The following is a 17,801-nucleotide window of genomic DNA, read 5'->3' on the forward strand; positions in this document are numbered from 1 at the left end:
AAAGAAAGAAAGAAAGAAAGAAAGAAAGAAAGAAAGAAAGAAGAAAGAAGAAGAAGAAAGGCTAACAGCAGGGCCCACACTTCAATGAATGGATGATCCAGAGAGACTAGAGAAAGAGGTCGTCGGATTTGAAGATGTTGAGGAAATAGGAGGCCAAGGCATTTGAAAGGGGCAACAGCAAGGGAAAGAAGATTCTAAACCACATATTAGGAGACAAGGGAGAGGACCAAGGAGGTCTGTGGATGCCAGCAAGAAGTCCTTCAACTGGATAGAGTAAATTTGACCATCATTTATCAGTATTCTTCAGTCGGTTCTACACTCCATTTCTTTCCTTTGCCCTAAGTCTTACTTCTCTCCTGAGTTCTATACTTCCCTTCACTAAAATACACCAAATGAATTCTGCCCTTTCCACCACTCTTAATGGTACCACATACAGCCTTGAATTGTAGCTGATGGTGTAGGAATGGGGATGGAGATCATTAAGTCTCTTTTATAGGAGATCTTAAAAGTGGAAAGATACCTTTCTTAAGAGGGCAGTTTAAATTAAGCCCTGTTTTGAGGCAAAAGGATAGAGTCAAGAAATTCTAAATGTCCTATACACAGTGGGATTCTGGAATTTTTAACCTTCTAAACTCATTTTACAGATTTAAAAAAAAACTGCCGCAAACAGGGTTAAGTGATTTGCCCAGGGTCACAGGGTTGGTAAGTGTCTGAGGACAGATTTGAACTCTGTAAGATCCTGACTTCAGGCTGGACATTCTATTTGTCCTTGTTAGGTAGATAATATTATCTCCATTTTACAGATAAGGGAACTGAAGCTCACAGCAATTAAGTAACTTGCCCAAGATCACACAGCAGGAAAATATCTGAGACAGAACTTGAACTCGGGTCTTCTTGATACCAAGAAGCATTCTATCCACTGCAGCACCCATCTGCCTACAATAATGCCTTATTCACACACACACACACACACACACGAAATGCACATATATGCAATACATACAGTATTTGTAATATATGTGTATATATATATATATATATATATATTATGTCTTCACTATGGGAATGTAAGCTTGTTGAAGACCTAGCCTATTTCATTTTTGCCTACATGTCACTAGTACATAAGTGACCAGACTAGTGACAGACTGTCTGAGGGCTAATGTAGGCAAGTCCTCACCACCAGGTAGAAAGCAAGGTGATGAAATTTTTGGCTTCATTAATTCTCCTAGTGAAATACAGGGTGTAACCAGATTCAGTGGAGGGGGCATCCTCATCAAGGAAATCATAGAACCTTGGAGTAATGAAGTAAATATCCCTTCTAATAAGCCTGCCATCATTTCCTATTATTCTTTGACACAGATGTAATTTTCTGTTTCCACGTGCCAGTGCTCCAGTGATGAACACAATTTTGAGCATGTTGAAATAATGAAAAAAAGAAACACAGAGTTAGATCAAAGGAGACTCTGATCGACTCAAAATCTGAAGGAGAATTCACCTCCTCTTAATAAGAGTGTTTTCTGATGGTTTGCACAAGAGACACAGTCAAGAGTCGCAAGCTCCATCCCATGTCCTGTCACTATGGGGAGCTTGTCGCTAGTTACTTCTCTTGTCAATTTCAATTTCTTTCCTGAAAATAGTGGGGTGAGAGTCTTTATTTTTAGGCACTTTGTAAACACTGTTAAGAAATAACTATCTGTATAATATTTGATCATTCATCCATTTTCATTCATCAAACAAATATTTATTGAGCATCTACTTTGTAAAAGGACCAATATCTGCTTACAATTCAATAGGAGAGTGGATGGACATAATTATAATGATAATAAATAATAAAGCATTTACATTGTGCTATCAGGTATGCAGAGTATTTTACATATCATCTCATTTGATCCTCACAACAATTCTGTGAGATAAATCCCATTATTATCTCTGCTTTATAGATGAGGAAACCGAGGTTGAGTTCAAATGACATGCCTAGGGTAAGGTAGCTAATGTCTGAGGTAGGGATTTAATTCAGTTCTTCCTGAACTCCAAGTCCAGTGCCCTATCTACTATACCACCTGGCTACCTTAAAAAAAAAAAAGAAGACAAGGCTACCTTGGATAACTGTCTTATAAGGACACTAGTTTGAGGCTAGGATCATTAAGAATTGATACAAGACCAGAACAAATGCCCTTAATTAGCCATGTAATAATGGGCAATACAATCCAAGGTTTAGTTTCCTCATCTCTCACATGAAGACAACATGATCCCTAAGGTCCATCTTGGGACTTCCAAGACATTTAGTGTCACTTATAAAATGGAGCAGCCCCCTTCTACTAGCCCATGTATCATATATCTCTTCTACTTGTGCCATTTTCTGCATTGGGGATTTGGGTGCCAGCTGAGGTTACAATACCTTAAGACAGCTCTTGACAGTTGACAAAGTACTTTTCTCCCAACCATCCTTTGAAGTAGACATGCATGAGTTCTAATTCTTATGTCATGTCATAATTTAGAAAGTTTATTATGGGAATGGTTCTTATTCTTAGAAAATCTGAATCAATTCCTTAGGTAAGAGACCTTTATTAGTCAGTTAAGAAATATTTATTAAGCACCTTCTTTATACCAGATATTGTGTTAAGCACTGAAACTACAAAAAGAGACAAAAGACATTTCTTGTCCTCGAGGTGCTCACAGTTTAATGGGGGGAGACAAGAAGCAAACAAATATGTACAAACAAGCTCTATGAAGGATAAAGAGGAAATAATTAAGAGAGAGAAGGCACTAAAATTAAGAGGGACTGGGAAAGGTTTCCAGTAGAAGATGGCATTTAAGTTGGGACCTAACGGAAGCCAGTAGTCAGAGATAATGAGGGAGAGCATTCCAAGAATGGGGGACAGCCAGAGAAAATGCCCAGAGCCAAGAGATGGAGAGTTTGTTTATGAAATAGCCAGAAAGTCAATGTCACTGGCTAAAAGAATATGGGATGAGAGGTAAAAGAGGGGGGCTATGTTATGAAGAGCTTTGAAAACCATACAGAGGATTTCGTATTTAATCCTTAAGATTAAATAGGGAGCACTGGAGTTTATTGAGTAAGGGTGGGTAAGGACCTTCACTTTAAGAAAATCAGTGGTGGCTAAAGGAAGGATAAATTGGAACAAGGAGGGATTTGAGGCAAGTAGTTCCACTGGAAAAACTGTTATAATTGTCCCGGTATGAGGTGGGGAGAGCCTGAATTGGAATGTTGGCAGTGTTACAGAGAGAAACGATGCAATTTATAGGGTTTGGCAAGTGAGAGATGGGAAGTGAGAGATAAGGAGTCTTTCTGACTCCTAAGTTGTGAGTCTGAAGGACTGGGAAGATGCTGTTACTCTCTACAGTCATAAGGAAGATAGGTGGTGAGAGAGATTTAGGGGGAAAGATATTAAGTTCTGTTTTCAATATACTGAGTTTAAGATGTCTACTGGACATCTAGTTCAAGGTGTCTGAAAAGTCATTTGGAGATTCCAAGGCTGGAGGTCAGCAGAGAGATTAGAGCATGAAAGGAAGATTTAAAAATCATTAGCAAAGAAATGGTAATTAAATTCATGGGAGCTGATGAGATCAGTAAGTGAAATCTTTGTGAAATGATACCACCAACCACTGTTAATTTTGTGACGCCTCTCCCATCCTTCCTGAAAAGACTTTTTGATATGTACTTTTAAGAAAAAAAGGTAAAGTAAAATTAATTTACTTTGAAAATTTCTTGAAACTCCTTGAAATAACTGAGAGCATACTAGAATTCCACAAAACTGAGCTTGGAAATTTCTGATTATAACACTGAACAGCAAAAAAATAAAGCAGGAGCTCTTTTGTGAAACAAAAACAAAAAACATAAAACACTAGCAGTCTCTGATAGAACGTTGTCCTTGTGCTCTATAAACCTAGCAGATACATTAATTGAGAAGAGGACAAGTAAAGACATGACTAACTTAAGATTTTGTCAAACTTGGAATATCTATCAATAAATTTACAAATTAAAAAAAAAAGAAGAAGAAAACCTATTAATCACAGGCAGAAAATTCATTTTAATCACGAGAAAGCAGAACCAGAGGATGGACGCTCTGATTTGGCTTCTCTCTAGTCCTGGGTGGAGAGCCAGGTGGTCAGGCGGCATCTCTCTTCATTATCTACAATAATATGGAACAGGGAACTTGCTTCTTTCAGTTCCTGAAAATGTATTTAACAGGCATTTTTTGTGAGACTACAAGAAAAGCTGATGTCAATATCTGGCCAATGCTAAGGCATTTTTCTGGCCCTTCTGGGCCATTTCAACTAATGAACTAAAAGCATTTTACCATTGAGCATCCATTTTCAAAGTCTTTTACATGAATGTGAAAAGGAAAAAGACTAGGGATGTACCCCAAAGCCTTTGAAATCAGCAAGAGGACAGAGTTTCAACTCTATCCTCTTTGCTTCTCTGAAAACATCTATGCAGAATCTACTTCTTCTGAACAGATTTTTCCTTGTCCATTTTATTCATTTGACAAACATTTATTGAGGTCTTAAGGTATGCAAGGCCCTCAAGTAGGCCCTGGTGACACAAAGACACACTCTGAACTCCCCAAGAGTGATAGACGCCTATATAGAATATGGTAGATAATTATTACGTCTGCAATAATAATAATATTGATCATAGCTAGTATGTTATAACACTTTCAGGTTTGCAAAGCACTTTATATATTTGATCTTCACAACAACCCCAAAAGGTAGATCCTGTTATTATCATCCCTAGTTTAAAAATGAGGAAACTGAGGCCAAGACATTAAATGACATGCCCAGGGACATAGCTAATAAATGTCTGAAAAAGGATATGAACTCAGATCTGTCTAAACTCCAAGGATAATTTTCTGTCCGTTGCACCACCTAGTTTTCCTCTGGACTACTGAGAAAGGATCTCTCCCTTCACATGTATTTGCTTCTAATGATTGTTCTGGTGCAGAGATCTTTCAATTCTGGAGCAAGGAAAACTAAGGGTTTTCTTGAGCTAGGAAGAAAGGCTCTCAGGTCTTGACTCCACTCTCTTGGAAGTCTCACTTTCATTCAGGTATATGCCAAGGCAGAAAGGAATATCTCAAAGTAGGCACAAGTCATCCCTCTGGCTTCTCTGAATATTTCAGCCACACCAGAAATATACTGAAAATATCCTATGAGAGTAAGAAACTGTGAAATGCATGGCAATGAGCACCACCTTCTCCCCACCTAAAAAACTCCATTTGGGCAGAAGAGGAATATCCAGACAGGCAGACATCAGGAGGGCTGAATTCACACCTTCTAATAAACAGGCTCAGGCACTGCCTCCTGCTATAGAAACACAAGAGATTTGGAAAATGGGCAATTCCACCATTGTCATTTTACACATGAAAAAAGCCATGCAGAGGGAAGCTTCACAATCACAGAGTCAGTCAGGGAAAAAGTTGGGAACCAATCTGGTTACGTGGTCCATGAGCTGCAAGACAGAACTGCAATCAAATCCCACTCCCCACCTCCCACCTTTAGAATTTATTTCTAAAGATGCCCCAAGAGACAAACAAATCAATGGAGGAAATCTGGGCTCCTCTTCAGCATTCCACAAAGTGGTCAGCTGCCCGTTGCCCTGATGCCAAGAGCTACAGAACTTGCTTTATGGTCGTTTGCAGGCCAGGTCTGCCATCTGGCATGGCCCTTCAGTGCTCATGCATCAGCTCTGGCTCGAATCGCTGGCTGCTGGAAGGAGCTATTTATTTTTGGTTTTGATTAGTAAAGAAGGCAAGTAGCCAACTAAGCTGATGGAAGGGACATCTTTGGAGAAAAGAATAAGCAGGCCAGAAATTCGTTCAGTTCAGATATTTTCTTAAAAGTAAAAAATCTAAGTTGAACCCAAGGGAGAAAGGAAAGAAAATTCTGAAAGAGCGAAGTTTTTGGGGTTTTTTTGTATTTCTAATTTGAGAAAAAGAATAAAAAAGAAAATTTGATGGAAGAAATGAAACCAAAAGATAACAAATGGTAAATTGTCTAGTTCAGAAAGGAATATCTCAAAAATAATTTTGTAGAAATATAAATAGAGCTGTTAGGAAGCCTTAATAAACAAACATATTAGGATCACAGGATTTTAAAGTTCAAAGGAACCTTAGAGATAATCTAGTCCAAACTCCTCCTTTTATAGATGAGGAAACTGAGACTCAGAAGCATTAAATGCCTGTGTGGGATAAGATTCAGTGTGTAATTCTCAGAGTAGTATTTGGCTTATAACCCCAATTTTCAAGACCTCTTAGTATTACTATTCCTTGGAGTAGAGCTTATCCCTCCCACCCATAAAATTCTTGGTTTTCCTGACCTATTTTCAAAAACCTTGAGAAGAATTTATCTGTACCCTGGGAAGAAAGCCAAACTATAAGATAAGCAGAAGGAGGGGAAAGTACAGTGAGTTTCTATCACTATGGCCTCAGGCTGGGAATCCCATGAGAGTTTTCTTGATCACGGGGGTCTTTAGAGGTATGTAATGTTGAAGATCACAAGCTTAAGAGCTGAAACATCACATCTCCACCTTCTCTGGGATTGGACAGAGGGGAGGAGGAGAATCTTGTGTCAGAATTATCAGAAAAGTCTGCAATTGTACCTAGAAGAGGGGAGGACATTTTTGCCCTAAGCAAGCTGCTTGTGTGGGCAGAATCCCTTTTCCTTCCCATCCCCCACCCCCACCCCCACCGCCACACACAATCCACTGTTTTCTCTGAATAAGGCACTTTTCTCTGTCAGCATCTTATCAAGTCTCCTCGGTCTGCTCATTAGAGTGATTTCTGGGGTTATGATCCTCCCCAGAATTCTACTCCACACATGCCCTAACCACAATATTGAGACTAATAAGAAGCAGATTAGGGATTCTCAGAGCACTTGAGTGGTGGCACAGTGCCAGGCTTGGAGTCAGGAAGCTCTGAGTTCAAATTTGGTCTCTGACACTTACTAGCTGTGTGACTCTGGGCAAGTCACTTAACCCCCACTGCCTAGCCCTTACCACTCTTCTGCCAATACTTAGTATTAATTCTAAGACAGAAGGTAAGGGTTAAAAAATTTTTTCTTCTAGGGGCAGTTAGGTAGAGCAGTAGAGAGAGCACTAATCCTGGACTCAAGAAGTCCTGAGTTCAAATGCTGCTTTGGGCAGCATATAAGCTATTTGACTCATTTAACTCTTATCTGCTTCAGTTTTCTCTACTATAAAATGGAGATAATAGCAATACCCACCTGACAGGGTTGTTGTGAGGATCAGATTCATTGCACTGTCTGGCACATGTACATGATAAATGCTTATTCCCATTTCCCCTTCTTCAATACCCTCAGTGATAAATACAGAATATCTTTGTTCCCTTTGACATCTGGAGAAATGGCTCCTGGGAATGTGTAGCAAGAATAAGTTGCTGATACACTGTGACACAATCAAATGTAATGGACTTCTCTACTAACAGCATTGCAATGACCCAGGACAATTCTAAAGGATTTATGGAAAAGAATACTACCCACGTTCAGAGAAAGAACTGTGGGAGCAGAAACACAGAAGAAAAACAACTGCTTGCTCACATGGTTTGATAGGGATAAGATTGCAGATGTTGACTTTAAAAGATCACTCTACTACAAACAGTAAAAATATGGAAATAGGTTTTGAATGATACATGTAAACCCTTCCCCAAAATAATGCTAAAAAATTTACTGTAGTTGGGAAATATTTAAAAAAATAAATAAAATACCTTTAAAGAAATAAATGTATACCTGGAAAAAAATAAATAAAAGGAGAAATGTTAAAAAAAAAAAAAAGGTTACATGCAATCAGAAGAAGATTCAGAATGATCTATATACCAAGACCAGTATTAGCTCTAAGATAGGGAAACTTCTCATTTGAAAAATTCTATAATCAAGATTTAGATGTGGTGTTCTTTGGGATTTAGGATGAGGGAATCCAAAGGGTTCTAAAGTTTGCAAATATCACCAACTCCTCTGGTGCTTTTTTTCTCTTTAAAAGCACAAGGCAGTCTGTGGGAGGTACTGCTCTCCCTCCTCCCTCCTGTCCTTGGCTCCCCATTGCATTTTTTACCCACCTCTGACATTCCTTTGTGTGGTCCACTACTCCCTTCCAGATTTTTCCCTTTATTCTCCCCCAAATCCTCAGGCACAAGGAGGCACACGTGTTCAGTCTTCATGTAATCTCATGTACTCACATCATTACTGTCCATGAAGTTTTCTTGGTAAAGATACTGACATGGTTTGCCATTTCCTTCTCCAGTGGATTAAGGCAAACAGGGGTTAAGTGATTTGTCTAGAGTAAGTGTACAGGACAGGAGATGAAAAGTAGGAACAGAGAGTAGAGGGGGAGGAGGGATATATGGGGGGAAAGAGGAAGGAAAGAATTGAGGAATCCCTTTTGGCAACCAACACAAAAAAGGTAGTCCTGGACTGTCTGTCCCCATTCCCTAAGACTAGCTCTTAGAGGGGCATTTTCCTAGAAAACTTTCCCTCACCAAGACCCAGCTTCAAGGTTGTCTACAAATCCTTGGCTACTTCTTGTCTATCAACATTAGAAGATATTTTATGAAATTTTTCATTTCCTCTTGTTCCTCCTGAAATTTTTGTTTTAATATCCTTAACCTCAGATGACCAAGACCTGTCCCAGGGAGTAAAAATGTTCTTAAGAGTCTTAAGCATTCCTTAGATAAGAAGTCAAAAGAAGAATCTTTATAATTTAATCTGTAACCTGATTTGATGAAGTTTATCTCCTTAGGAGATGAATAAGATTATAACTCTATTTAACGTTTATGACATCAAAGGAAGTCTGGGATTACAAATCTATCTTCTCTTTAACTTTTATGACCCAGAAGGAATGTATAAGATTGCATCACGTAAGTGAATCCTTTTTCTGTTACTCTGATGTCATTTTGCCTATAACAATATATGCAGAATCCTTATGATTGTTCAAGTTTTCTCTGAGGTATGAACCTATGTGTGAGCATAATAATAAAATCTAGGTTTTTACTTCCATAATTTCTGCATTGCAGTAAATATGTATTTGGCAACAGCTGGTTACCCATTACATGAAGGCATAGAGGAGAGCTCTCTGGTGGCAATATGCAGGTACTTTGCTCTTTTCTTTACAGGGGGTTGGAGTGTCAGGGGTACAGAATGTTGCATATACTCTCGGACTCCAGACTTGATTGATCTGATTGTTAGTTTTGCTGAACTGTTCTTTTCTCCTCTCCATTACAAGGGAGGGCTCCCTGGAGAAAGGATATATCTAGAAATAAAGTTGGTATCAAAAATAAAAGTTACCCAAAAAAAATTATCAAAAAATAAAACATTTTCAGAAAGAGAAGAAATGCAGGCTTGTGTCTCTTGGGAATAGAGTCTCAGAGATAGCTTTAATTTTGAGCCCTAGTGTAAACTGTTAAATTCAGATATGTGCTCCTAGCCAGGTGAATATTAGCTAATCAATCTCATATGCAATGTGCTATTTGTACTGTTGAATTTTGCAGTGTTAGTTTGACTTTCTGCCAGCAGATGGTGTAAGTGGCTGTTAAAATATACATATGTCCAGGTCACAAATAGTCATGCCACTACAGTCAACAACCATGTATGGCGGGAAGATCCTAATGAATTAATTAGGGGAGATAAAAAGCTTAGCTAAGGCAGTCTTTGTACTTGTTTCCCCAATGACTGGTAAAGTCCCTGGCACACAAAAGGTGTTTAAAAAATACTTATGGGGGCAGCTGGGTAGCTCAGTGGATTGAGAGCCAGGCCTAGAGACGGGAGGTCCTAGGTTCAAATCCAGCCTCAGATACTTCCCAGCTGTGTGACCCTGGGCAAGTCACTTGACCCCCATTGCCTAGCCTTACCACTCTTCCACCTATAAGTCAATACACAGAAGTTAAGGGTTTAAAATTAAACAAAACAAAACAAAAAAAAAATACTTATGGATTCATATGTTATCTAAAACACAAATAGTCACCACCTCAAAAAGGGCAAAACTACATAGGAAGTTGCAGAACAGATTCAATTCAAAGCTACCTCTTGATGCACCTTAAAAAAAAAAAAGCAGATAGCATTAATCTTCACTAAATGTCCTCATTTGCCCATAAATGCTAGAGTTAATTTGATTTGGTAACATGAGTACAAAGACATATATATATACATATATATATGCATATATATGTAGGCATACTTCATTTTATTGTGCTTTGCTTTATTGTGCCTCACAGATACTAAATTTTAAAAATCTTTTTAAGACATGTTTTTTACCAATTGTCAATTACCAATTTTACCAATTACTAATATGGAAAAAAATTTCCACATATGTTTTCCAAAGTTATATGATCCAAACTGTTTCCCTCTCTCCCCTCCTTCCCCCCTACCTGAGCTGGTAAGCAATTCATCTGAGTTTTACATGTATTATCATGAAAAAACATATTTCCATATTGCTCATTTTAGATACTGAACTTTTTTTTTAAAAAGAAGGTTTATGGCAACCCTGTGTCAAGCAAAGCTATCGGTACCATTTTTTTCTTTTTTTTATCATAGAATTCATTTATAAGTGTCTCAACACCTCCCTCCCCTCTGCAAATCATGGAAGGCATTATTCAGAAGACAAATACATAGATAGACAGATAGATGTAAATATATAAATATATAAAAATATAAATTCTATAAAATAAATAAATATATAAATCATGTCTTCCAAGTTTCCATTTTTCAGTTCATTCTCTGGAGATGACATTCACAATTTATTCTTCAAGTATTAAATCTGTAGCTATGTATGATGTTCTTGGTTCTACTCATTTTACTTTTCATTATCCCACGTGAGTCTTTCCAAGTTTTTTAAAAAGTAGCTTGCTCATCACTTTTTACAGTGCAATAGTATTCCATTATAATCATATTCCATAATTTGTTTACCTATTCCCCAATCGGTGGGTATCCCCTCAATTTCCAGTTCTAGTACCATTTTTCCAAAATAGCAATAGTATTCCATCATAATCATATACCATAATTTGTTTGCTTGTTCCCCAACTGATGGGCATCCCCTCAATTTCCAGCTCTAGTACCATTTTTCCAAACTAGTGTGTAGTTCTTTCCAAGTTTTTATAAAAGTAGTCTGCTTATCACTTCTTAGAGCATAGGAGTATTCCATCATAATCATATACTATAATTTGTTTAGCCATTCCCCAATTGATGAGTGTCCCCTCAATTTCCACTTCAGTACCATTTTTCCAAAATAGTATACACTCATGTCCTATCTCTACAACATATTTTAGTCATCCTTGCATTTATTCAATATAATATATATCTGTGATTTCGTGATCTTCAAATTTTCAATTGTAATTATTTTGGGGTGCCGGGAACTGTTCCCACATAAGAAAGCAAATTTAATCAATGAATGTTGGGTGTTTAGACTGATCCACTGCCCAGCCTTTCCTATCTCTCTTCCTCACCTGGGGCATTCCCTGAGGCACAACAATGTTTTAAGAACATTACATAAACTTGGTTGATTAAGTAGCAGCAAGGTTTAAGAAGACTGACTCCAATTTTCAAAGAAATTCTACCCTAGGTAAAATGCTATCAAACAGCATTACATGCTACAGAAAAGTCTTTCATGAAAGGAAGATTTATTTCATTGATGTGGAAAACTTCATGGCTGGTTTTTTTTTTTTAAGAAATTGCCACAACCACTCCAACCTTCACCAACATCATTCTGATCGGACATCAGCCATCAATGGGGAGGCAAGTCCCTCAACCAGCCCAAAGATTATGATTCACGGAAGGTTCAAGGGATAATTGGTATTTTTTAGCAATAAAATTTCTTTTAGTTAGGTGGACAGAGTACTGGGTCTCATCTTCCCAAGTTTAAATCTGATCTCAGACCTGGACATGAACATGACTGAAAACGACTGAACAACAACAAAATTTTAATTAAGGTATGTACATTGTTTTCTTAAGACGTAATACTATTGCACACTTACTAGACTATAGTATAACATTAACATAACTTTTCTATGCCTCAGGAAACCAAACAAATCTTGTGACTTACTTTATTGAGATAGTCCCTTTATTGCAGTGGTCTGGAACAGAACCACAATATCTCTGAGGCATGACTGTACACATTTGTGTATATATTACATATATGCAGACAAAGATAAATTGTTGTCACATTCCTGCCTACATTTTATTTTTCAATTTCTATGTCATCTTCAGTTCCTCATTCTCATTCACCCCATATATTCAATCAATTGACAAATCATGTCCTTTCCACTTTCACCCTATCTTTTATACCTGTTGCCTTCTCTCTACTCACACATCTCCCATCTAAGTTGGGGTCCTCAATATCTCTCTGGACAACTGCAATCATTTCCTAAGTGGTCTCTCTGCCTTAAATCTCTCCTCTCTCCAATACCTCCTCTAGACAGCTGACGACATGATTTCCCTTTTAAAGCACAGGTCTGACTAGGTCAGTTTTTTTTTACAATGATATTTTAGAAACTTTATTTCCACACTTAATTTTTCAAATAACCCAACTCTTCTAAGTTCAAACCCAATTCTTTATTGCATGAAGTAAAATAAATAAAATGTTTAATTCAATCTATCATGTTTGGCTAATTTTAAAGAATCTTTCAGATATTAACAGCAAAAAAACATATTGACAGTCTTCTTATAAAAGAAAAATGCTTTGGATCAGAAAGATGGATAAAAATCTATTAATGCATATTCTATTTGACAAATTCTTAAATGAAAGTAGCCCTAGAAAAAATAAATTCTTTTCTATAAAAATGATCATCTTTTGTGCCAATATCTTGAGAAAAAAATGTTTAAAACAAATTTAAATTAAGATACATTGTTCCGTGTGTATGCTTAACATTTTCTGTGAAACTTCCCCATCCTCCTCAATAAACTTCAATGATTCCCTATTGTCTCTGTTATTCAGTCTTTTCCTATTCTTCATGACCCCATCTGGGGTTTTCTTGTCAAAGATAATGGAGTGGTTTGCCATTTGCTTCTCTATCTCATTTTGTAGATAAGGAAACTGAGGCAAACAGGTTTAAGTGACTTGCCCAGGGTCACAGAATTAGTAGTCTGAAGCCAATTTCAACTCATGAAAGATGAATCTTCTTGCTTCCAAGTTGTTATCACCTAGCTGGCTATTGTGTCTAAGATCAAATATAAAATACTTTGGCACTTAAAGTTCTTTATCATTAAGACTCTTCCTAAGACACATAACTCCTCTCCCCACATTCTATTGTCCAGCTGTACTAATTTCCTTCCTGTTCTACACACCGCACTTCTCCCTCCATGCTAGCTGCCTCCCAAAACAGAAAAGCTTTTCCTAAACATATGATTTATCACATGGTTCAATGGGAATATGATTGGGGATGATGACTTTATATGATCACTCTATTGTAAATAATAATATGGAAATAGGTTTTGTACAGTGATATATGTAAAAACCAGTGGAATTGCTCGTTGAATACAGAAGGGGGAAGGAGGAGGGAAGGGAAAGAACATCAATCATGTAACCAAGGAAAAATACTCTTAATTAATTAATTAATTTTTTTAAAGTACATTTTTTTCCTTCTCCTTACTACCTCTTGCAGTACTCAGCTTCAAGGATTCTTGACTCATCTCTGGTGTACCCTCCCTGGAGACCTTTCCTCATGCCCTCATTGCTAGTGCCTTTTGAATCCAAGACTGTATCTGCTTTGTATATAATTTTTACATAAAGAAAGGGTTAGGGTTTCTATCATCCACAAAAAGCAAAGAGTAGGTAACAGAGGCAATGAGATGTTAGTAAATGTTGATACCCAACAGTGCCTTAACAAAGTGTAAACACTTTTCTTTCCTGGAGGAATTCCACGTGAACTGGAAAGCCCTCCAATAATTGATGCAGAGCAAAAGGAGCAGAATAAGAAGAATCTTGTGCAGAGACTGATACATTATGATGTTATGGATTATAATCGAATGTAATGGACTTTCCTACTAGCAGCAATGCAATGACCCAGGACAATCCAGAGGAACTTATAAGAAAGAATGCTCACATCCAGAGAAAGAACTGTGGGAGCAGAAATGCATTAGAAAAATATATGCTTGATCATGAGTAGTGCAATAGGGATATAATTAGGGTTTTGATGTTAAAGGATCACTCTACTGAAAATATGAATTAACATGTAAATAGGCTTTGAACCAAGAAAAAAAATCACTTTTCTTTGACAGAATTAAAGGGAATCATCTCTATAGATGGGCAAAAATTGAGCCCATTTTTGCAGAATTTTAAGTAGCTAAGTCCTGGGAGAAGTAGGCAGTTTGGGAGCATGAGCCCCAGGTACTCACTGCAAGGGAGAAAGAAAAGGGAAGGGATTTCTTCTACCCCAATTCTCTCCCTACTATCACCAAGTCACCTAGTATCAAGTAGCTGAGTTATTTGCCTAGAAGGAAATACTCTCTCTAGTGAGTTTGATAATCAAGGCTCTAAATAAGGACAACAATTTAGGTCAAAGAGTGCTTCGAAGGATCATGACTGGTAACAAAGAAGAGATCTGAAGAGAGAGCTAGCCATGGAAATCAAAAATTGGAAGGCACTGGAAGAGTGCACATAAAAGAAAAGTCATTGAGGTCCTGCAGTACCACAGCTAAGTACTATCTTGGTCAAGTATTCCAAATCTATGTGCCTCACTAGTGATGGACTAGAAGGTATGTTCGCTTTTCCCCACTGACTCATGTTTTTGTGAGAGAATGATTTATGGAAAGAATGTTTTGTAGCTACTTTTTTTTTTTAATGTGCCTTGGAAAATGTCTGGCTAATGTTAATAGTGTCTAATAGTTCATTATTTTTTGTTTTGGTTTGTTTGTATTTGGTTCATTATTCTTGGGAAGCCACCCCCACAATGGGAGTTCTTGAACTCTAGTTTTATAAGGGTTGCCTCACAGGGTATCCCTTCAGCCTTGGGAATACCAACTATCCTCTGGGGAATCCAAGAGAAAGTGAAAGCTAAATGAGTAACCCTGAAAGAACTACACTTAGAATTATACATAGGTTGCCTCACAGAATGTAAGACATCTAAAGGGTAAGGTTTGTCCTGTTTTTGACCTTTTGTATCCCCAGAACCTAACACATAGTAGACTCTTCACTGGAGCTAGCAAGATGGTTCAGTGCATAGAGGCTGAACTTGGAGTCTGGAAGGAGAAGGAAACAGTAAACCATTCCAGTATCTGCCAAAAATACCCAATTTGGGGTCATGAAGAGTCAGACACAACTGAACAACAAGAAGAGCAAAACTGTTAATTCTCATTGATTAGAGGCAGGTAGGTGGCTCTGTGGATAGAAAGCCAGACCTGGAAATTGGAGGTCCTGTGTCAAAATTTGACCTCAGGAGTCCAGCTGAGTGGCTCAGTGGATTGAGGGCCAGGCCCTGAAACAGGAGGTCCTACCTAGGTTCAAATCTGGCCTCAGACACTTCCTAGCTGTGTGACTGTGGGCTAGTCACTTAATCCCCATTTACCTAGCCCTTACCACTCTTCTGCCTTGGAACCAATACATAGTAAGTAAGTGAGGGATTTTTTTTTTTAAATTGATCTCAGACACTTCCTACTCTGTGTTCCCCGGCAAGTCACTTAACCCCAACTGCCTCCTCCCTACTGCTCTTCTGCCTTGAGTATCGATTCAAAGACAAAAGGTAAGAGTTTATTTTATCTATTTTTTTATTTTTTCCATGGTTACATGATTCTTGTTGTCTCCCTTCCCTCTTTCCTCCCTTCTCCTGGAGCTGACAAGCAATTTCTCTGGGTTATACCTATGTTATCATTCAAATCCTATTTCTATATTATTCATTTTTGTAATAGAGTAATTTTTTAAAACCAAAACCCAAAATCATATGCCCATAGAAGAAGGTCAGAGTTTTAAAAAAAATTCTCATTGACTAACTGAAACAAAAGACTTTAAAACATTGCTTCTGCCCCTGTCAGTAGAGATGAGATAATTATTAACACTGTGCATACCTAAACTCCATTTTGTCCATTCAGAGAGGTTTCAAAGGCCAGGACTGGAGAAATCAAAAGATGAAGTTCAGAGCTCAATACAATCTACCTCACAGGGTTGTTGTGAAGGGCATGTAACTTTATGCTGCTATATGCGTGTGTTTGTATACATTTACACACATATATGTATATACAAATTATTATTTTTAATGCTAAAAGGGGAGCCAGAAAACCAAAGAAAATAAGGAAGTAACCAAAGAGAACCTGACTTTTACTTATGTCCTCCAAGAGTTCCACCATTATGGCTCGTTTGTTTATATACCCCAAAAGGTTTCATTTGTGAAGTGTCTCAGAATTGTAGAAATTCCTTCAGGAAGGATATTTGTTAAGTGACTGTGAGGAAGCATATTTGTTAAGTGACTGCCGGGCAGGGGTGACATCCCACATTATTCTCTAGTCATCTCCATCATACTCCTTCCTTTGGACTTCCCCCCCCCCCCGCCCTTTCAAAGCCCTACCGGGCTCTCGGATCCTCTGACCCCCATTTCTGTTTCCAGAGTTATCAGATTGGGGAGAAAACTGTTCTTCCCTCCCACTTGGAACTTCTTCGCTCCCCTTTTCCTCTCTGGGGCCAGGGTCTACACTAGGGACCCCTTGCCCAGGCTCTTCCCCTCCTCTGGCCTTTACTGCTTTTTGAGACACCAGAGGATGTCTAAGCACCTAAAATCTAGGAAAAGAGAAACTAACGGATGGATGCTGAAAGCCATGAAGTGGAGCATGCTCCGTTTGGGTGACAAGAGGGAAGTTAGGTAACAAGGCAAGAGTCTTCAGGGGCCGAAGCCCCCCCTCTAGCTGCAGGCCCATTTAACCCTTTAAGAAAGGGGTGACTTTTTTTTGCGTCCCCGGCCCGTCTGCGCCCTAGAAAAGTACGGGCGGCACAGAAAGGGAGGGCTGGCCCACTCCGGAGTCCAGGGGAAGGATCACGTGAAGAAGAGGCGGAGCTGTGCTAGAAGAAGGAGGAGGTCAACGAGGAGTGGGAGTGGGTAGAGGCTGGGCTTAGAGCGGCTGAGCGAGCCCAGCGGGCGGGCGCTCTTTACCTGGTAGCGGCCGGTCAGGAGCTGGCTACGGGACGGCGTGCACAGAGGCTGAGTGTAGTAGTTTTCCAGCCGGACCCCTTGGGCCGACAGCGCGTCCAGGTGCGGAGTGAAGATATTGGAGTCGTGGTAGCCCACGTCGTTCCAGCCCAGATCGTCCGCGAGCACGAAGACAATGTGGGGCTGCCCTGCGGCCTGGGCGCAGGAGCCTCGCAGCTGGAGCAGCAGCTGGAGGAGGAGGAGGAGAGAGAGGAGCGGCGCGCAGGCTGCGCTGCCAGCCTCCATCTTTAGCAGTCTAGGCCTCTTCAGGCCGTGTCTGCCGCCTGTGCAGGGAGCTCGGTTTAGAACTAGGAACTGGGCAGCTTAGGCCCGCCCCACTCCGCCCCACTCCGCCCCGAGGGAAGCACTGCAAGCATCCCCTCCCTCCCTCCGCCCCCCCCCCCTTCCCCGGGAGCGGGAGGGGCGGCCTCCACCTTCAGAGGAGGCAGGGGCCCGGGAGGCCCTACCCCCATGGAAAATTCTTTTCTAAGAATCTAGACTAAGTTCGGCCATCCCACCGACCTCCTCCTGTGCTTCCTCCACCTGCTGCATCTGAATCAGGCACTTAGAGCCTGCAGGACTCCAGTCACAGAACTAGGATGACATTTGACTAATCTAATCTACCGATTTCATAGATAAGGCATCAGTGGCCGGGAAAGCTGATATAGA

The 17,801-nt window shown here is 39.3% G+C and overlaps 1 protein-coding gene across 1 annotated transcript in view; it reads right to left on the reverse strand.

Moving 5' to 3' along the window:
• The window catches only part of ARSB (arylsulfatase B), a 212,826-nt gene extending 195,025 nt beyond the window's left edge, over positions 1-17,801 (reverse strand). The window contains exon 1 of the mRNA XM_044680917.1: positions 17,028-17,801. Within this exon, the coding sequence (XP_044536852.1) occupies positions 17,028-17,378 (351 nt within the window). The 5' untranslated portion in view covers positions 17,379-17,801. The remainder of the gene's footprint in view (positions 1-17,027) is intronic.

The sequence above is a fragment of the Gracilinanus agilis genome, chromosome 1 (assembly GCF_016433145.1).
Source record: "Gracilinanus agilis isolate LMUSP501 chromosome 1, AgileGrace, whole genome shotgun sequence".
In the NCBI taxonomy this organism is placed as follows: Eukaryota; Metazoa; Chordata; class Mammalia; order Didelphimorphia; family Didelphidae; genus Gracilinanus; species Gracilinanus agilis.